The sequence below is a fragment of the Bubalus kerabau genome, chromosome 15, assembly GCF_029407905.1.
Source record: "Bubalus kerabau isolate K-KA32 ecotype Philippines breed swamp buffalo chromosome 15, PCC_UOA_SB_1v2, whole genome shotgun sequence".
In the NCBI taxonomy this organism is placed as follows: Eukaryota; Metazoa; Chordata; class Mammalia; order Artiodactyla; family Bovidae; genus Bubalus; species Bubalus kerabau.
This window is the reverse complement of record NC_073638.1, coordinates 25,105,863-25,127,989: the sequence shown is the minus strand read 5'-3', so window position 1 is coordinate 25,127,989 and position 22,127 is coordinate 25,105,863. Positions and strand designations below refer to the sequence as shown.

Genomic DNA, 22,127 nt, shown 5'->3' with positions numbered 1-22,127 from the left:
TAATTTCTTTTTCAGGTTGGTCATTGTAAGTATATAAAAATGCAAATGAATTTTTTTAAATCAAAGTACAGTTGATGTACAATACTGTGTAAGTTTCACATGTGCAGCATAGTGATTCAGTTATTTTTTTCTGATTATATTCCCTATAGTTTATTACAAGATGTAGAATATAATTCTCTGTGCTATACAATAAAGTCTTGTTGCCTATCTATTTCTATATAGTGGTTTTTATCTGTTAATCCCACACTCCTAATTTTTCCCTTCTTCCCTTCCTCCCTCTCCCCTTTGGTAACCATAAGTTTTGTTTTCTGTCTGTTTCTGTTTTGTATACAAATTTATTTATATTATATTTTAGATTCCATATTTAAGTGAAATCACAGAGTATTTGTCCTTCTCTGCCTGACTTACTTCACTAAGTATAGTATTCTCTAGGTTTATCAATGCTATTGCAAATGGCATTATTTCATTCCATTTTTACTGCTGAGTAACAGGGCCTAGAGTAGCTATCCCACGTTGAAGGTCAGGAAGGGCAGCGGTGAGGAGATATCCCTCATTCAAGGTAAGGAGCAATGGCTGCGCTTTGCTGGAGCAGCCGTGAAGAGATACCCCACGCCCGAGGTAAGAGAAACCCAAGTAAGACAGGAGGTGTTGCAAGAGGGCATCAGAGGGCAAACACACTGAAACCATACTCACAGAAAACTAGTCAATCTAATCACACTAGGACCACAGCCTTGTCTAACTCGATGAAACTAAGACATGCCCATGGGGCAACCCAAGACGGGCGGGTCATGGTGGAGAGATCTGACAGAATGTGGTCCACTGGAGAAGGGAATGGCAAACCACTTCAGTATTCTTGCCTTGAGAACTCCATGAACAGTATGAAAAGGCAAAATGATAGGATACTGAAAGAGAAACTCCCCAGGTCAGTAGGTGCCCAATATGCTACTGGAGATCAGTGGAGAAATAACTCCAGAAACAATGAAGGGATGGAGCCAAAGCAAAAAGAACACCCAGCTGTGGATGTGACTGGTGATAGAAGCAAGGTCTGATGCTGTAAAGAGCAATATTGCATAGGAACCTGGAATGTCAGGTCCATGAATCAAGGCAAATTGGAAGTGATCAAACAAGAGATGGCAAGAGTGAATGTTGACATTCTAGGAATCAGCGAAATGAAATGGTCTGGAATGGGTGAATTTAACTCAGATGACCATTATATCTACTACTGTGGACAGGAATCCCTCAGAAGAAATGGAGTAGCCATCATGGTCAACAAAAGAGTCTGAAATGCAGTACTTGGATACAATCTCAAAAACGACAGAATGATCTCTGTTTGTTTCCAAGGCAAACCATTCAATATCACAGTAATCCAAGTCTATGCCCCAACCAGTAAGGCTGAAGAAGCTGAAGTTGAACGGTTCTTTGAAGACCTACAAGACCTTTTAGAAATAACACCCAAAAAAGATATCCTTTTCATTATAGGGGACTGGAATACAAAAGTAGGAAGTCAAGAAACACCTGGAGTAACAGGCAAGTTTGGCCTTGAAATACGGAATGAAGCAGGGCAAAGACTAATAGAGTTTTGCCAAGAAAATGCACTGGTCATAACAAACACCCTCTTCTAACAACACAAGAGAAGACTCTATACATGGACATCACCAAATGGTCAACACCAAAATCAGATTGATTATATTCTTTGCAGCCAAAGATGGAGAAGCTCCATACAGTCAGCAAAAACAAGACCAGGAGCTGACTGTGGCTCAGACCATGAACTCCTTATTGCCAAATTCAGACAGAAATTGAAGAAAGTAGGGAAAACCACTAGACTATTCAGGTATGACCTAAATCAAATACCTTATGATTATACGTGGAAGTGAAAAATAGATTTAAGGGCCTAGATCTGATAGATAGAGTGCCTGATGAACTATGGAATGAGGTTCGTGACATTGTACAGGAGACAGGGATGAAGACCATCCCCATGGAAAAGAAATGCAAAAGGGCAAAATTGCTGTCTGGGGAGGCCTTACAAATAGCTGTGAAAAGAAGAGAAGTGAAAAGCAAAAGAGAAAAGGAAAGATATAAACATCTGAATGCAGAGTTCCAAAGAATAGCAAGGAGAGATAAGAAAGCCTTCCTCAGAGATCAATGCAAAGAAATAGAGGAAAACAACAGAATGGGAAAGACTAGGGATCTCTTCAAGAAAATCAGAGATACCAAAGGAATATTTCATGCAAAGATGGGCTCGATAAAGGACAGAAATGGTATGGACCTAACAGAAGCAGAAGATATTAAGAAGAGATGGCAAGAATACACAGAAGAACTGTACAAAAAAGATCTTCACGACCCAGATAATCACGATGCTGTGATCACTCACCTAGAACCAGACAGCCTGGAATGTGAAGTCAAGTGGGTCTTAGAAAGCATCACTACAAACAAAGCTAGTGGAGGTGATGGAATTCCAGTTGAGCTATTCCAAATCCTGAAAGATGGTGCTGTGAAAGTGCTGCACTCAATATGCCAGCAAATTTGGAAAACTCAGCAGTTGCCACAGGACTGGAAAAGGTCAGTTTTCATTCCAATCCCAAAGAAAGGCAATGCCCAAGAACTCTCAAACTACCGCACAATTGCACTCATCTCACACGCTAGTAAAGTAATGTTCAAAATTCTCCAAGCCAGGCTTCAGCAATATGTGAACCGTAAACTTCCTGATGTTCAAGCTGGTTTTAGAAAAGGCAGAGGAACCAGAGATCAAATTGCCAACATCCCCTGGATCATGGAAAAAGCAAGAGAGTTCCAGAAAAGCATCTATTTCTGCTTTATTGACTATGCCAAAGCCTTTGACTGTGTGGATCACAATAAACTATGGAAAATTCTGAAAGAGATGGGAATATCAGACCACCTGATCTGCCTCTTGAGAAACCTGTATGCAGGTCAGGAAGCAACAGTTAGAACTGGACATGGAACAACAGAATGGTTCCAAATAGGAAAAGGAGTACATCAAGGCTGTATATTGTCACCCTGTTTATTTAACTTATATGCAGAGTACATCATGAGAAACGCTGGGCTGGAAGAAATGCAAGCTGGAATCAAGATTGCCAGGAGAAATATCAATAACCTCAGATATGCAGATGACACCACCCTTATGGCAGAAAGTGAAGAGGAACTCAAAAGCCTCTTGATGAAAGTGAAAGTGGAGAGTGAAAAAGTTGGCTTAAAGCTCAACATGCAGAAAACAAAGATCATGGCATCCGGTCCCATCACTTCATGGGAAATAGATGGGGAAACAGTGGAAACAGTGTCTGACTCTATTTTCCTAGGCTCCAAAATCACTACAGATGGTGACTGCAGCCGTGAAATTAAAAGACACTTACTCCTTGGAAGGAAAGTTATGACCAACCTAGATAGCATATTGAAAAGCAGAGACATTACTTTGCCAACAAAGATTTGTCTAGTCAAGGCTATGGTTTTTCTTGTGGTCATGTATGGATGTGAGAGTTGGACTGTGAAGAAGGCTGAGCGCCCAAGAATTGATGCTTTTGAACTGTGGTGTTGGAGAAGAATCTTGAGAGTCCCTTGGACTGCAAGGAGATCCAACCAGTCCATCCTAAAGGAGATCAGCCCTGGGTGTTCTTTGGAAGGAATGATGCTAAAGCTGAAACTCCAGTACTTTGGCCACCTCATGCGAAGAGTTGACTCATTGGAAAAGACTCTGATGCAGGAGGGATTGGGGGCAAGAGGAGAAGGGGACGACAGAGGATGAGATGGCTGGATGGCATCACTGACTCGATGGACGTGAGTCTCAGTGAACTCTGGGAATTGGTGATGGACAGGGAGGCCTGGCGTGCTGTGATTCATGTGGTCGCAAAGAGTTGGACATGACTGAGCGACTGATCTGATCTGATCTGAATAGTCCATTGTATATGTACCACATCTTCTTAATCCAATTATCTCTTGTTTCCATGTCTTGACTATAAATAATGTGGCTATAAACTTTGGGATGCATGTATCTTTTTGAATTATAAGCTTTTTTTCCTGAGTATATATCTAGGAGTGGGGTTGCCAGATCATATAGTAGGTCTATTTTTAGTTTTTTAAGGAATAGCTATACTGTTTTCCATAGTAGCTGAACCAATTTTCATACCTATCAGCAGTGTACAAAGGTTCCCATTTCTCCACACCCACTGCAGCATTTATTATATGTAGATTTCTTTAATAATAGCCATTCTGACCATTGTGAGGTGACACCTCATTGTGTTTTTTATTTAAAAATGCAACTGATTGTAAACGTTGATTTTGTTTTCTGCAAATTTGCTGAATTTATTAGTTCAAACAGGTATTTTTGTAACATCCTTAGGATTCTAAATATAAGATCATGTCACCTGGAAATGGAAATAATTTTATTTCTTCTTTTTCAATTTCCATGCCTTTTGTTTATTTTTCTTATCTAATTGCATTGGCTAGAATATCCAGTACTATGTCGAATCTTTGCCTTGTTCCTGATTCTAGAAGCTAAGTTTTAGTCTTTCTATGTTGACTAAAATGTGTGGGCTTTTCAAATGGAAGGAAGTATTGTACTGTCAGCAGAGTGCCACTAGCCACATGTGGCCACTGAACACAAAATGTGATTAGTGCAACCAAGTAGATGATTTTGAATTTAATTTAATTTTAATTTAAACAGTGACATGTGACTCACAGCTATAATACTTACAGTGCAGCTTTAGAACAAGCGAACAGACCCTTACTATTCAATGCTGATTAATCACATTTAAATTAGAGCATTGACTTTGTGGAAGTGAGAGATGGGATAGAACACATGTTGTAGAATGACACAGACACAGTTCAGTGCAATCAGAGAAGAGTAATCATAATAAAAGTGTAAACTCTATCACCTCAGAATCAGGTTAAAGGGACTTAAGATAACTTTGGTTGGAAGGACAATGATAACTCATATAAGCATTTAAGAGTGCAATGATTGGAAGAACAGATAGATTTATTTTGAAAGCTTCTATGTGACAATTTAGAACCAAAGGAAAAGACTTCTAATATGTTTCTCTTATTTAGAGAAGCCTGTTTCTAAGCTGTACGGATTGACATTCATACTGATGTTACCGCACTATAATTTCACTTCCTCTCCCTAAGAAACATAGTACAAAAAAGAAATCACCCTGGAGTAACAACATTTCCACTCTTATAACTTCAAGTGGTCTTCATAGAACCATTCGATTCCAGTTTCTTCAGCATTACTGGTTGGGGCATAGACTTGGATTGCTGTGATACTGAATGGTTTGCCTTGGAAACGAACAGAGATCATTCTGTCATTTTTGAGATTGCACCCAAATACTGCATTTCATACTCTTTGTTGACTATGAGGGCTACTCCATTTATTCTAAGGGATTCTTGCCCACAGGAGTAGATATAATGGTCATCTGAATTAAATTCAACCATTCCAGTCCATTTTAGTTCACTGATTCCTAAAATGTCAGTGTTCACTTGTGCCATCTGCTGTTTGACCACTTCTAATTTACCTTCATTCATGGACCTAACATTCCGGGTTCCTATGCAATATTGCTCTTTACAGCATCGGACTTTACTTCCATCACCTGTCACATCCACACCTGGGTGTTGTTTTTGCTTTTGCTTTGGCTCCATCTCTTCGTTCCTTCTGGAGTTATTTCTCCAATATTTTTCAGTAGCATATTGGGCACCTACCAGCCTGGGGAGTTCATCTTTCAGTGTCCCATCTTTTTGATTTTTCATACTGTTCATGGGATTCTCAAGGCAAGACTACTGAAGTGCTTTGCCATTCCCTTCTCCAGTGGACCACATTTTGTCAGAACTCTCCACCATGACCCGTCCAGCTTGGGTGGCCCTACATGGCATGGCTCATGGTTTCATTGAGCTAGACAAGGCTGTGGTCCATGTGATCAGTTTGGTTAGTTTTCTATGATTGTGGTTTTCATTCTGTCTTCCCCCTGAAGGATAAGGATAAGAGGCTTATGGAAGCTTCCTGATGGGAGAGACTGACTGTGGGGGAAACTGGGTCTTGTTCTGATGGGTGGGGCCATGTTCAGTAACTCTTTAATCCAATTTTCTGTTGATGGGCGAGGTTGTGTTCCCTCCCTGCTGTTTGACCTGAGACCAAACTATGGTGGAGGTAATGAAGATAATGGCGACCTCCTTCAAAAGGCCCCAGGCATGCACTGCTGCACTCAGTGCCCTCGATCCTGCAGCAGGTGACCACCAGCCCATGCCTCTGCTGGAGACTCCAGACACTCACAGGCAAGTCTGGGTCAGTCTCTTGTGGGGGTCACTGTTCCTTTCCCCTTGGTCCCGGTGCACACAGGTTTTGTTTGTGCCCTGCAAGAGTCCGTTTCCCCAGTCCTGTGTAAGTTCTATAATCAAATCCCACTGGCCTCCAAAGTTAAATACCGTGGGGGTTCTCAGTCCCTTTGCCAGATCCCAAGGTTGGGAAATCTGTTGTGAGTCCTAGAACTTTCTTAACAGTGCAATAATTTCTTTGGTATAATTGTTCTGCAGTTTGTGGGTCATCTGCTCTGCATCTCTGTGGTGGGGTTAATGGTGACCTCCAAGAGGGCTTATGCCACAGGCTATGTGACCAGGCAGCTGCACCCAGAGCTCCTGCCCCTGTGGCAGGCCACTGCTGACCCATACCTCCACAGGAGACTCAAACACAGGTCTGACTCAGTCTTCTGTGAATGATGTCCTTTTCATCATAGGGGAATAGAATGCAAAAGTAGGAAGTCAAGAGATATCTGGAGTAACAGGCAAATTTGGCCTTGGAGTACAAAATGAAGCAGGGCAAAGGATAACAGACTTTTCCTAAGACAGCACACACTGATCATAGAAACACCCTCTTCCAACAACACAAGAGAAGACTCTACACATGGACATCACCAGATGGTCAACACTGAAATCAGATTGATTATATTCTTTGCAGCCAAAGATGGAGAAGCTCTATACAGTCAGCAAAAACAAGACCAGGAGCTGACTGTGGCTCAGATCATGAACTCCTTATTGCCAAATTCAGACTTAAATTGAATAAGGTAGGGAAAACCACTAGGTCATTCAGGTATGACCTAAATCAAATCCCTTATGATTATTCAGTGGCAGTGACAAATAGACTCAAGGGATTAAATCTGATAGACAGAGTGCCTGAAGAACTATGGATGGAGGTTCGTGACATTGTACAGGAGACAGGGATCAAGACCATCCCCAAGAAAAAGAAATGCAAAAAGGCAAAATGGTTGTCTGACAAGGCCTTGCAAATAGCTGAAAAAAGAAGAGATGCCAAAGGCAAAGGAGAAGAGGAAAGACATACCCATTTGAATGCAGAGTTCCAAAGAATAGCAAGGAGAGATAAGAAAGCCTTCCTCAGTGATCAATGAAAGAAATAGAGGATAACAGTAGAATGGGAAAGACTAGAGATATCTTCAAGAAAATTAGAGATTAAAGGGAACGTTTCATACAAAGATGGGCACAATAAAGGACAGAAATGGCATGGACCTAACAGAAGCAGAAGATATTAAGAAGAAGTGGCAAGAATATACAGAAGAACTGCACAAAAAAGATCTTCACAACCCAGATAATCACGATGATGTGATCACCAACCTAGAGCCAGACATTCTGGAATGTGAAGTCAAGTGGGCTTTAGGAAGCATCACTACGAACAAAGCTAGTGGAGGTAATGGAATTCCAGTTGAGCTATTTCAAATCCTGAAAGATGATGCTGTGAAAGTGCTGCACTCAATATGCCAGCAATCCTGGAAAACTCCGCAGTGGTCACAGGATTGTAAAAGTCAGTTTTCATTCCAATCCCAAAGAAGGACAATGCCAAAGAATGTTAAAACTATAGCACAATTACATTCATTTCACATGCCCGCAAAGTAATGCTCAAAATTCTCCAAGCCAGGCTTCAACAGTATGTGAACCAAGAACTTCCAGATGTTCAAGCTGGTTTTAGAAAAGGCAGAGGAACCAGAGATCAAATTGCCAACATCTGTTGGATCATCAAAAAAGGAAGAGAGTTCCAGAAAAACATCTACTTCTGCTTTGTTGATTACACCAAAGGCTTTGACTGTGTAGATCACAACAAACTGTGGAAAATTCTTAAAGAGGTGGGAATACCAGACCATCTTACCTGCTTCCTGAGAAATCTGAATGCAGGTCAAGAAGCAACAGTTAGAACCGGACATGGAACAACAGACTGGCTCAAAATCAGGAAAGGAGTATGTCAAGGCTTTATATTGTCAATCTGCTTATTTAACTTCTATGCAGAGTACATCATGTGAAATGCCAGGCTGGATGAAGTTCAAGCTGAAATCAAGATTGCTGGGAGAAATATCAATAACCTCAGATATGCAGATGACACCACCCTTACAGCAGAAAGTGTAGAACTAAAGAGCCTCTTGATGAAAGTGAGAGAGGAGAGTGAAAAAGTTGGCTTAAAATTCAACATTAAAAAAACTAAGATCATAGCATCTGGTCCCATCACTCCATGACAAGTAGGTGGAGAAAGACTGGAAACAGTGACAGACTTTATTTTCTTGGGCTCCAAAATCACTGCAGATGTTGACTGCAGCCATGAAATTAAAAGACACCTGCTCCTTGGAAGAAAAGCTGTGACCAACCTAGACAGCATATTAAAAGCAGAGACATTACTTTGCTGACAAAGGTCCATCTAGTCAAAGCTATGATTTTTCCAGTAGTCATATATGGATGTGAGTGCTGGACCATAAAGAAAGCTGAGTGCCGAAGAATTGATGCTTTTGAACTGTGGTGTTGGAGAAGACTCTTGGAGAGTCCCTGGGACTGCAAGGAGATCCAACCAGTCCATCCTAAAGAAAATCAGTCCTGAAAATTCATTGGAAGGACTGAAGCTGAGACACTCATACTTTGGCCACCTGATGTGAAGAACTGACGACTCATTGGAAAAGACCCTGATGCTGGGAAAGATTGAAGGCAGGAGGAGAAGGAGATGACAGAGAATGAGATGGTGGGATGGCAGAGGATGAAATGTTCAGATGGCATCACCAACTCTATGAACATGAGTTTGAGTAAACTCCAGGAGTTGGTGATGGACAGGGAGGCCTGGCGTACTGCAGTCCATGGGGTCCACTAAGTCCACAACTGAGTGACTGAACTGACTGAACCTCAAGTATATTAATAGAAAGGGAGGATAATTTTATTTTGAGAGGACAATCTAGAGAAAATCTTATGAAGTCATTTGAAGTCATCTCAAGGAGACCTCCTCTCATACTTTTAGGATCAGCAAGAACCAGGATTGTAGGGTCTGTACATTGACATAATAATAGTAGCTGGTTTTCTCAACATGTTTGCGGGTTTGGGCTGTGATTCCTGATTCTTACTGAAATCTAGAGAACAACTGGTTAACAAATTTCAAATAATTATCTTAAGTACAAAGACTGCTATTATGATTCCACTAGGTTTTCTTCTATATTTTACATTTTCTCTAAACTTCTCTAAACTTTAATCATTTAGACTGCTCATTTCCAGGCCTTATATTTCCTAAAATTAAACTATGAATGATGACCTTTTGCTGTTCTGTCATCACACTCAGCACTAGAAACAATCCTTTAAGTTTTATTTCCTCTTCATAGCAGTATTATTCACAATATCCAAAAGATGGAAACAACCCAAATATCCCTATCAACAGATGCCTGGAAAGACAAAATGCGTATAGACATAATACAATGGAATTTTTCATCTGCAAAAATGGAAGGAAATTCTGACACATGCTACAACATGTATGAAACTCAAAAGACATTATACTGAGAAAAATAAGCCAGAACAATGGAAAAATACTATATAATTCCACTTGTATGAACTACCCGCCTCTGCTAAGTTGTTTCAGTCGTGTCTGACTCTGTGCGACCCCACAGATGGCAGCCCACCAGGCTCCCCCATCCCTGGGATTCTCCAGGCAAGAACACTGGAGTGGGTTGCCATTTCTTTCTCAATGCATGAAAGTGAAAAGTGAAAGTGAAGTTGCTCAGTTGTGTCCAACTCTTCGAGACCCCATAGACTGCAACCTACCAGGCTCCTCTGCCCATGGGATTTTCCAGGCAAGAGTATTGGAGTGAGGTGCCATTTCCTTCTCCGATATGAGCCACCTAGAATGGTTTAATTCATAGAGACAGAAAGTAGAATGGTTGTTATCTGGGGGTAAGAGCAGTTGGGGAATTATTAGTCAATGGATATAAGTTTCTGTTTGGGATGATAAAAAATATCTGGAGATCATGATGGTGGTTGCACAATATGGTGAATGTAATTAATGCCATGGAATTGTACACATAAAATGGCTTAGGTTTTAAATTTTATATTATGTTTATTTTAACAGTAACTTTTCAATTTTGTTTCCTCCTACCTTGGATTGTATTAAACTACCCTTGCAGTATAAGTGAGGTCATCTATATAGAATGGCTAGCACGGGGTACTTTTGTTATTGCTATATTTTTCCTCTAGCAAATGTAGTTTAAGAACATGTTAATCTGATTTTCAACCACATAATCAGGTGGATGGATATTATTGGTGCTATCAGCAATAGTCATGTCCCAGGCATCAATAATACCCACATTGAGATCCATGAAAATATCCCTCATGATAAGATTCTGAATATAACCGTGAAAATCACTAAACATCTCTGCATTATCAAACATCCTCCTAGTGTTTTCAGTTTTCAGGATCACCTTGGTTTCTGGGCTTCGCAAGAATAGTCGTTCTATGGCCTTTTGAACATTGATGGCCCTACGGATAAAAATTTTTATGGGGAAGGGTCTCAAGTGCTGACCAAGAGTGATAACGATGGCGGTGTCCTTGTCTCCTGCTATCCGGTCAATTTCCCGTGGGATATAATTATCATCCTTTACCGAGAACAGACTTTGAGTAATAAATGGATGACCATGCTTTTTCCACTGAATCAAAATATGTCTTTCAGCATCCAGAAGCATATGTGTTTTAAAGGGCCCAACTCCATGAAGATCAAAATCTTTTAAGGCTGATGGGTAAAAAAAAAATCAATAACTCTTTTAACAAAAGGAAAATAATGATATAATTTTTAGATGTACATATTTATAAAATTCTGACCAAGATCACTTCTAACTATAAAAACATTGCTGCCTATGGGAAGAAGAGAACTTTACCAAATGCATTAAAATCTTAACAAAATTGTGAAATTATTACCAGCATAGAGACAGAGGAATAAAATGTTGATATTTGAGAATGAAAAGATAAAATTTAACTTTTGATTAAAAGCCCAAATCTAAATGTTTGACATGTTTTAAAAAATAATTAACATTAGAAAAGGAAAATGAAGACTTCTATTATAAAAACAGCCTCTGAAGGCAACTATAATTTCAAAATAAAAATAAGACACGTACTTTTTACCATTTTTGGTAAATATTGAATCCACTGACGCAGTGTTGAGTCTCCCATTAGGTAAATAAGTTTTCTCTTCAAGCAGTCATTTATAGTTTTTGTTTCATTTAATTCTATCTGTTTACAAAATGCTGCAATCCACTTTCTTTTCACAGTGTAACCACTGGGGAAAGGACTCTTCATGCCGAGCCGACATTTTGCTTCTATGTTCTTACTCTCTGGTGATAAGAATTCCCACAATCAGCAATTTTTATTCTCACAAATTATTTCAAAGACAGTTTCCTCATTTTCTTCCTCTTTTGCCCCTTTTCCCTCCACCCTTCTCTATTGCTTTGTCTTCTTCCCAAATATTTAGATCATGTTAAAGGGATGACTTAAAACTTATCACTTTTGAATAATCTCAGTAATGAATGGTATTCCCTAGAATGGGGTTGAGGCTTCCCAGGTGGCTTAGTGGTAAAGAATTTGCCTGCCAGTGCAGGAGATACAAGAGACGCAGGTTTGAACCCTGGGTTGGGAAGATCCTCTTGAGTAGAAAATGGCAATCCACTTCAGTATTCTTGCCTGGAATAGCCAATGGATAGAGGAGCCTTGAGGGCTACAATCCATAGGGTCGCAAAGAATTAGACACGACTGGATGACTGAGCATGCACACGCACAGAGAGGGGTTAGATTTTTCCCTTGTGAATTTTCAGTGTTTCCCAGGGCTTCATGTTATTCCTAAGGCCATGCAGTTGTGAGACAGCTAGCCAAAATTGAGGGAGAAATGCGTGGTGGTAAAAAGCAGCAATCAGTAGCCCAACTGAATATCATTCCCATGACCCTGGCCAGGTAGGACTGGACATCTCTTCCTCAAACTACTTACTCATGGAGAAAGTTTGAACACATTTACGAAATGACTGCTGCTTCTTATTCTGTATATATCAGAGCCATGTTTTCTAGTTCACAGGAAAACTCCTTCAGTGTTTCTTCCTTGTGCCCAAAACTGAACTTAATATGCTGTGTGGTCTGATTAGTGCAGAAAAAGAGAAGAACAATATCAGCTTTTTCTGAATATTCTGCTTTGCAGTGCTTAGTCGCTCGGTCATGTCCGACTCTGTCCTCTGTCAGGCTCCTCTGTCCATGGAGATTCTCCAGGCAAGGATACTGGTGTGGGTTGCCATGCCCTCCTCCAGGGTATTTTCCCAACCCAGAGATCGAACCCAGGTCTCCTGCATTGCTGGTGGATTCTTTATCATCTGAGCCACCAGAGAAGCCCGAATATTCCACTTTAAAAGTGGCCTAAGTTGAACTCACTGACTCATATCAAAATCTTTCCATCCATGTGTAACTGAGCTATTTTTATCTTTTGCCACTTTAAAACCAATCTTGGCATACATCAACATGAATCAGCCACATCACAATATTGTAATTGTCCTCCAACTAAAATAAATAAATAAGTTAAAAAGAAAAAATCTTGGGACTTCTCTGGTGGTCCAGTGGTTAAGAATCCACCTGCCAACGCAGGTGACGGTAGTTCAGTCTCTGGCCCGAGAAGATGCCACATGCCACGGAGCAACTAAGCCCAAGAGCCACAACTACTGATTTCTTGAGCCTATAGACTGTACTCTACAACAAGAGAAGCCAACGCAGTGAGAAGCCCATGAACTACAAGGAAGAGTAGCCCCTGTTCACCACAACTGGAGAAAGCCCATGTGCAGCAACGAAGACCAGTGCAGCCAATAAATAAATAAATACATAATTTTTTTAAAGCCACATCTTTTTGTTATCTACCTACATTGCTCAGATTTGGGATATATGTTCAGGAACACATCATCTTATAAGACTTTACTAGAAATTACTATCTAGGCAAGAGGGAAACCAAGAAGGGGTGTTACAAATTAATTGGCCTCAAGAGTCAAAGAACTTTCATTGGTGTAAAAGTGATGTATAGATGATGGTTGCCATGGCAGGGAAGGAATCTATCTTTCACCCATAGCCTGTGAGCTTTAGATCTGGGTTTCTGGTTTATTTATATCCCCACAGGGTTTAGCAAAGTTCTTAGCCTATAGTAGGTCCTCAATAAACATTTCTGAATACATGAGAAAAGGGCAATGGGTAGATGTATACCCTATTGACTGTTAAAATGGAAGTAATTTGCTTCTTTGAAGTTCACTTTAATTTCAGTATAGCAGAAACATCACTTTGATAACTGAGATGGCTTTGAATTGACCACCGAAGTTTATGTGATAAAACTGAAAGAAATCCACAGGAATTTTCATTTATAGAACTTTAACTGAGATGGTTTGGCTGAAAGAGAGATTAGAAACCATCAAAGAAATTTCCAAGCTCTGTAGTTCATCTGAGACATTTTCACCAGTACCCAATTATTGGTTTTTCAGGAACAAATCCCAAGTTGAAATACAAATACAAATAACCTGTACATTTTGAGAGAAGGCAGCTGAAATGAAGGGTTGCCTAGCCTTTTATAGCTGACTCAAGATGAAAATTGGTTTAAATTTATATGAAAATAATTTCCAAGAATAAAACCCCTTCTGCAAAGCCCAAGATAATTAATACTATTTATCCCAGGAAATGAAAAATTGAAATGGTTAATATTCAATAAATATCTCTTGAAGTAAGGATGTCCATTAAATGGATAAATTTTGAACACAATAGACTTACTGCCACATGCTAAGACCTTGATGGAGGCAAAGTTCTTCATCATTTCAACCCCCACATTGGACCTTGAAGAAATTAGAAAATAAATTAGCCTGATAACTGTTGAGACATTAAAGTAAGAATAAATCATGGGGGACTTAGAACAATCAAACCACTCTCAACTCTCTGTAAATACATTTTTTCTTTATTTTGATATATTTTAGATATTATACAGAAAAGAAACAGGTCAGGATTCTGTAAAACTGTTCTCCTGCTAATGATAGGAATCCAGAGATCCAGAGAGTCACTCACCTTGTATGTGCAATTAATCAAGTATAAATCTCTTTGATTTTACCATCCAAATTATTTTTGACCACATTCTACCACATTTAGCATGCATAGTAATTTAGTCCTTCATGGATATTTTCCTAGGCGAGTACTTCTCTAATTCGAGTTTGCATCAGAATCATCTAGAGTGCTTGTTATAACTCAGATCACTGGGCTTCATCTTCAGAGCTTCTGATGTAAGAGTTCTGCAAACTTGAAGAGATATCTGCAGTTCTGTGGTCATAGCAGCATTATTGGCAATATCCATGATATGGGAACAACCTAAGTGTCTATCAATGGGTAAATAGATAAAGAAAAATATGGTTTATATGTACAGTGGGATATTTCTCAGCCTTAAGAAAGTCCTGCCATTTGCAACAATATGGATGATTCTAGAGACCATTTTGCTAAATAAATAAGCCAGATATGGAGAAGGAAATGGCAGCCCACTCCAGTATTCTTGCCTGGGAAATCCCATGGACAGAGGAGCCTGGTGGGCTATAGTCTATGGGGTCGCACAGAGTTAGACACGACTGAAGAGACTTAGCAGCAGCAGCATGAACTCAACTACTGATATCTCTACTTCCATGCATTGATAGGCAGGGGAGGGGGGAGGGGGTGTGTGGTAAGGGAGGGAGGGATAAATGGCTTGAATAGAGCAGGGTATGGAGGAAGTAAATGTGTCTTTGGGGAAGTAAAATGAAGTCAGGCAGATTATTGTCATGAACATAGCTCACTTGAGAAATATCAGATCAGATCAGTCGCTCGGTCATGTCCGACTCTTTGTGACCCCATGAATCGCAGCACGCCAGACCTCCTTGTCCATCACCAACTCCCTGAGTTCACTTAGACTCACATCCATCGAGTCAATGATGCCATCCAGCCATCTCATCCTCTGTTGTCCCCTTCTCCTCTTGCCCCCAATCCCTCCCAACATCAGAGTCTTTTCCAATGAGTCAACTCTTCGCATGAGGTGGCCAAAGTACTAGAGTTTCAGCTTTAGCCTCATTCCTTCCAAAGAAATCCCAGGGCTGATCTACTTCAGAATGGACTGGTTGGATCTCCTTGGAGTCCAAGGGACTCTCAAGATTCTTCTCCAACACCACAGTTCAAAATCATCAATTCTTCGGTGCTCAGCCTTCTTCACAGTCCAACTCTCACATCCATATATGACCACAGGAAAAACCATAGCCTTGACTAGACGGACTTTTGTTGGCAAAGTAATGTCTCTGCTTTTCAATATGCTATCTAGGTTGGTCATAACTTTCTTTCCAAGGAGTAAGCGTCTTTTAATTTCAGGGCTGCAGTCACCATCTGCAGTGATTTTGGAGCCCAGAAAAAATAAAGTCAGACACTGTTTCCCCATCTATTTCCCATGAAGTGATGGGACCGAATGCCATGATCTTCGTTTTCTGAATGTTGAGCTTTAAGCCAACTTTTTCACTCTCCTCTTTCACTTTCATCAAGAGGCTTTTGAGTTCCTCTTCACTTTCTGCCATAAGGGTGGTGTCATCTGCGTATCTGAGGTTATTGATATTTCTCCCGGCAATCTTGATTCCAGCTTGAGTTTCTTCCAGCCCAGCGTTTCTCATGATGTACTCTGCATATAAGTTAAATATACAGGGTGACAATATACAGCCTTGACAAACTCCTTTTCCTATTTGGAACCAGTCTGTTGTTCCATGTCCTGTTCTAACTGTTGCTTCCTGACCTGCATACAAATTTCTCAAGAGGCAGATCGGGTGGTCCGGTATTCCCATCTCTTTCAGAATTTTCCACAGTTTATTGTGATCCACACAGTCAAAGGCTTTGGCATAGTCAATAAAGCAGAAATAGATGCTTTTCTGGAACTCTCTTGCTTTTCCCATGATCCAGCAGATGTTGGCAATTTGATCTCTGGTTCCTCTGCCTTTTCTAAAACCAGCTTGAACATCAGGAAGCTCATGGTTCACATATTGCTGAAGCCTGGCTTGGAGAATTTTGAGCATTACTTTACTAGCGTGTGAGATGAGAAGTATGATTAGACCCAAAATACAGATCTGCAGACTTGCCAGACCCAGAACTTAGCATTCCTGAGAGCAGACAGGAGAATGTGCAAGGAGAGCTCCTCCATCCCAAACTGCAAGGAGGACCATTTTCTCAAGAGGGAGCAGGTGTAGTGAATGGGAAATATGGAATCAGCACAGGTAATCTTTGTGCATAGAGTTGAGATGTGGTTTTGAGACCTTCAAGACAGGAAAGTCTCTATGCTTTTGTGATTATTTAGGCCTTTATGTCTCCATGATTATGTATCCTTTAGTTATTAGCAAAATATTTGAAAAAGTCCTGCCTTTTTTGGCTGAGCTATAAGATCAATGGATTTTTTCACACCTTGACCAGGAAAACAAAAAGAAATAAAGGCAACCTAGGCGTGGAAGGGAAATCTTATAGCCAGGTAGGGTCTGTTGTATCCTGCCCCCTCCCCTTGTGTCATCATAATGTTTGAATTGGATTTGAACTTGAACTTCCAGGGTATTATGCTATCCAACTTGCTTTTCTGAACCTGTTTTAGAAAACCAAGGCCATTCTGCAGCAGCATTTACTATAGAACCACAACCCCTTAAAATAATCCATTAAATGGGTGGTCCATAGTCAAATAATTTTGGAAAGTGTTTTGTGTTCTATCTGACTTGAAGGAATAGATACTAAAGTTAATAGATATTCCAACGCTCTACCTACTTGCTGGATCTCCTTTTTCCTTCATTCACTGCATTCCAGCCTCAATGGTCCCCTTCATGTTCCTGGAAGATTCCAGCATGCTGTTGCTTCAGGTTCTAGTCCCCTTCTTGAAATAGTGTTCCCCTTAAATGCATGTGGCTAACTTCTTCACTTCATTCAGGTTGCTGTTCAAGTAACCCATTCTCAGTTTGCTGCTCAAGATACTTACCTGACCATGCTTTTCATTTCAATATTTGGCAAAACTAATACAATATTGTAAAGTTTAAAAATAAAATAAAATTTTTAAAAAAGAGAGAAAAAAAATAAATATCATAGATGACTCCAAGAGCACAGGAGCATGCATATGAAAAATAAATAAAATAACATTCACTATCACATTCTGGTCTTATTCTGATGACTTTATGTTACAAATCTCTTTGTTGTCTTTCTACCCCAGCCCAGAATGTTAAATTCTCAACACCTAGAGCTATGTCTGGAATATAGAAAGTGAGAACTATTTACAAATTGAATGAATGAATGTTGAAAAAAATTTGATTGGCCAAAAGGTTCGTTTGGGTTTTTCCATAAGATGTTACAGAAAAACCCAAAAGAACGTTTTAGCCAACCCAATCGTCACAGTTATTGGGTCACAGAGCTTACAGCTTGGCAGAGGATATAAAATGTTTATCTGAAATTTAATAGTGTAATGAGTATTTTGATTGGGGGAGAATAGAATACAATGGAAGACTATGGGACTAGCAGTTTACCCAAACAAAGCGGAAATGATGTTTAGATGCAGGCTTGTGAAATGCCAGAGCTGAGAGAGAGCATGGTCCTTTTGTATAATTAAAGGAGTTCAATTTGAGTGACAGAGAGCAAGGTAGCTGAAAGGTGAGATAAGGGGCTTCAGAGAGAGACAAGCCCTTGTAAACATACTAAAGAGTTTAGATGTCATCCTTAGAGGAATGGGATCATATTAAGGATTTTAGGCAAGGAAAAGTAAAACACTGGTCTGAATGCAGTATGGATAGGAAGGAAACCAGGCTGTGAGCAAGGAAACATCTCTGGAGATCGTTGCAATTATCTGAGGCAGGATGATAGTTTATACAAGGACAGAGGGAACAGCCATGGAATGAAATGGCTGGGTTCAGGAAATATTTGGAAGGTACAATTCATGGGATTTGGTGAGTCATTTGATGTAAAGGGTGAGGTAGACCAAATAATGACAACATTCACTCCCTGTGGGTTTTTTGTTGGTTTGTTTGGGGTTTTTTTTTTTTTATCATTGTTGTTCTGTTTTTGATTTTGCATAGCATCTATTAACACTCTGTAGGATTGGCATCCCATGGAATATATTATAGAAAATGTTGGTCTCCAGAAAATTACTGAATCTAAAAGTGTGACAAGCCATGGAGAACTATCAGATCAGATCAGATTAGTCGCTCAGTCATGCCTGACTCTTTGCGACCCTATGAATCACAGCACGCCAGGCCTCCCTATCCATCACCAACTCCCGGAGTTCACTGAGACTCACGTCCATCGAGTCAGTGATGCCATCCAGCCATCTCATCCTCTGTCGTCCCCTTCTCCTCCTGCCCCCAATCCCTCCCAGCATCAGAGTCTTTTCCAATGAGTCAACTCTTCGCATGAGGTGGCCAAAGTACTGGAGTTTCAGCTTTAGCATCATTCCTTCCAAAAAAATCCCAGGGCTGATCTCCTTCAACCTATAGAAATTGCTTCATGGGTTATACTTGTTTTACAAATAGTCAGGATGACTAAAAGCACAGTTGAGAAGGTGACCTGTATGGGGCTCTGCTAATATATTACCATCCCAACTGACTCTGATTATAACCTAGTCAACATTATTGACTTAAGGGAGCTTGATTATGAAAAGTTATTAAGCAGAGTTGGTCTGAACCTAAGTCTCCCTCTTTGTATCAGTAATAGTATTTGAAGGCCTATTTACCTGTGGAAAAGGGCCCATTCTTTCTGTCTAATATAGGAAATCTTTGCATTCCTGGTGGTTATGTGGGTCAGCGCCTCACAGGGAACACGGGGAGGCTTCAAGCAGTAGAAGGCTTCCTGGTCGCGATAGTCCAGGTACTTGCACAGTTCAGTACTGGTGTGAAGGGTCAGGCCACATTTAGAGAAGACCGGGGAGGAGCCATTAGCAAACTGGCCTGTAAAGTTCACCCTGTCGTAGCCTTGGTTCCTGGCCCTCCAGAGAGCCGACACCCCTTCACTGGGGTGGATGAGCAGGACAGACAGGGACACCTGGCCTTCCCAGAACAGGGTGAAACTCACAAGGTAGGTGCCATTGTTGAAGTCTGTCACCTTTCCAGAAGCACCTGCCTTCAGGCCTGGGGAAAATAACCTGGCCCTGAGGAAATCCCCGCCATATTCCTTCCTGCGTCCAAGGTGGTCCCTCATCTCCAGCAGGACGTCCAGCCGGTCCCCCCTGCAGTATGTGTCTTGAGGGCTGAGGAGGGTGGCTCTGCTGTGTGTGGCGCTGGTGGTGGAGCTCACGTTGGTGAAGGGTCTGGGCGGGATCAGCTGGTCTAGTTTCTCCATGATCCTCTTTATCCTCAGCTCAGTCTCAGTTGGTGAAATTTCTGGATTTGGTGGGGCTTCCAGGTAGGTGGAATTTCTGAATATGTTCCAATGATTCAGAGAAATAGAATTTCTCAAGCTGAACAAGAACTGAAGTATTAAGGAAAAAAGGATATATTATCAGCAAATAATATGGCTTGCTTTTCAAAATAAACTATTATGGGTTAGTTATATACATTTCAATTGGTATAATCACACAGATAAAAAATGGATTCTAACTAGTTTTCAGTTTTGGAATCACAGGACTAATTTCCATGAAATGTAACTTCCTTAGCTACCAGCTGATGATTTCTGTTAGAAGTCATTGGCTTAAAAATTAAATATATGAAATAATTTTATACTACCAAATGATTGGCTGTTTAATGTTTTCCTTCACCAACGCTTCACTTGGCCTACTTTTCTTTATGAAAATCATATAGCCATATTATAGGCAATAGGGAAAACACCATGTGTTAAAAATATGATCTTACCTAAGCTTTGCTCTTTATGGTGTTTTTGAATTGTTATGTTCACTCTTTCTTTTTCCTTCCATGCATATAATTCATTTAGTTGTAACCATACTAAATATATAGTACTAACATATTTGCAGATAATACCATGGATTATACACATTTTAATATTGTTAGATAATTTTCATGATCAGTTTTAATGGTTGCATGATACTCTGTCAAGAGGATGCAAAATGAATTCTGTGGCCAGTGCCACTAGACAATTGGATTATAGTTATTCACTTCCATCTTACATAACATTTGGATAGTTTCCAACTTTCCAAACATAGGATACTTCTTTGAAGGATTCCTAGGGATGGGCATATCAGATCACATATTATTGAATTATCTGTCAACCAAAGAATATAAACATTTCTATTCTTAACTGTCAAATATATATCCTCAAGATAAGAGTTTTCATTGCCACCAGCAATATGTAAGACTAGCTGGCATGCCACATTGCAGCAAAGTATGAGTTAAGTACAATGCTCCATTACAAGGGTACTGAAAGACATCTTGAATCAACTCAGAAGTTTGTTTAGCTGACAAGGAATGCATGTTTTCTGCGGGACAATGAGGTAATTGGAGGAAACATCACCACCAGTTTAAAGTCTGTTCAGGTCCCAGGAATCTCTCAGGCCTCAAGGAAGTACATTTAGCTGTAGCCTAAAATGACATGAGTAAAGCCAGGGTTGGAAACAACTCCTGTTTGTTTCTTAATTGGCTTGTTGGTGGTTTGTTTTACATTGTTTTGCTTTTTAAGTCAACTGCTGTTTAATATTTATACAGAAAGGCTTGAAGCTCAGATGTCTTACTTCCTCTGTCATAAAGATGCAATGCAGGATATGCAAGAGACGCGGGTTGGATTGCAGGGTCAGGAAAACCCCTTGGAGTAAGAAATGGCAACCTGCTCCAGTATTCTTGCTTGGAAAACTCCACGGAGGAGCCTGTCAGGCTACAGTCCATGGGGTTGCAAAGAATCAGACATGATTGAGCGACTAAGCAGCACTGCAACTATAGTCAAAGGTTTTTCTGGAACAAGATATTTAGTTATGCCAAAACAATATATAACATCACATATATCATATTCTGCCTCCCCGGTGGCACTAGTGGTAAAGAACCTGCCCGCCAATGCAGGAGGCATAAGAGATGTGGGTTTAATCCCTGGGTTGGGAAGATCTCCTAAATGAGGGCATGGCAACTCCATTCTCCTAGCAAGAATACTGGAGAATCCCATGGACAGAGGAGTCTGGTGGACTACAGCCCATGGGGTTGCAAAAAGTCAAACACAAATGAAGCAGCTTAGCACACATGCATCCATTTCATATTATAATAATTGGATTGTGGGCTGACTAAAAGAGTCATATAAAATCTGCCTTCTGACTGAGAAGTTTGGATAGCTGTCTGCTCACCGAGAGAAAGGAGTTGGATATCTCAGTTAATTAAGTTTCCCTTACAAAATTCATCATTTTAAATACTGTTGGTGAAATTACAAAACATTGTCATTAAAACTATTTGCAAAGTTGACAGGTAAAAATGGAGACTTACTGTTGTTTTAAATTACATTTATTTTAATACTAGTATGTTTCAACTTTATTTTCTCTCAAATATTGTATAAGAAATAGTGTTTTCTTCTCTTCCATATAGTTTATTTCATTTGTTCAATTTTTTATTTTGATTTCATTGATTTCAATGTTTTTTAATTTCTTGGTACATCAGTACTTTATATAACAAACATTTTAACATTTCGTCTCTCAGTTTTGCAGAAAAAACTTTTTACCTGCAAATGTCACTTCTTGACATTTTTACAAGTATTTAATGTTTGCTGTAAAAGTGCTGAAAAATCCCTTTGTGATGTACTTCTATTGCTTCTAATCTTAGACTGTTCTCCACACTTTCATTTTCTAAATATTCAATTCTATTTTTTAAACAAAATAAAATGTTTATTTAGTG

The 22,127-nt window shown here is 40.0% G+C and overlaps 1 protein-coding gene across 1 annotated transcript in view; it reads right to left on the bottom strand.

Annotated features, from left to right (window-relative positions):
* Positions 1-10,430: 10,430 nt before the first annotated feature.
* Positions 10,431-22,127, bottom strand: part of LOC129628011 (NXPE family member 2-like) — a 32,541-nt gene continuing 20,844 nt past the window's right edge. Inside the window, exons 3-6 of the mRNA XM_055547425.1 lie at positions 19,043-19,776; positions 14,077-14,138; positions 11,415-11,630; positions 10,431-11,032 (exon numbers count right to left, since the gene is read on the bottom strand). Coding sequence (XP_055403400.1) covers positions 10,497-11,032; positions 11,415-11,630; positions 14,077-14,138; positions 19,043-19,776 — 1,548 coding nt within the window. The 3' untranslated portion in view covers positions 10,431-10,496. The remainder of the gene's footprint in view (positions 11,033-11,414; positions 11,631-14,076; positions 14,139-19,042; positions 19,777-22,127) is intronic.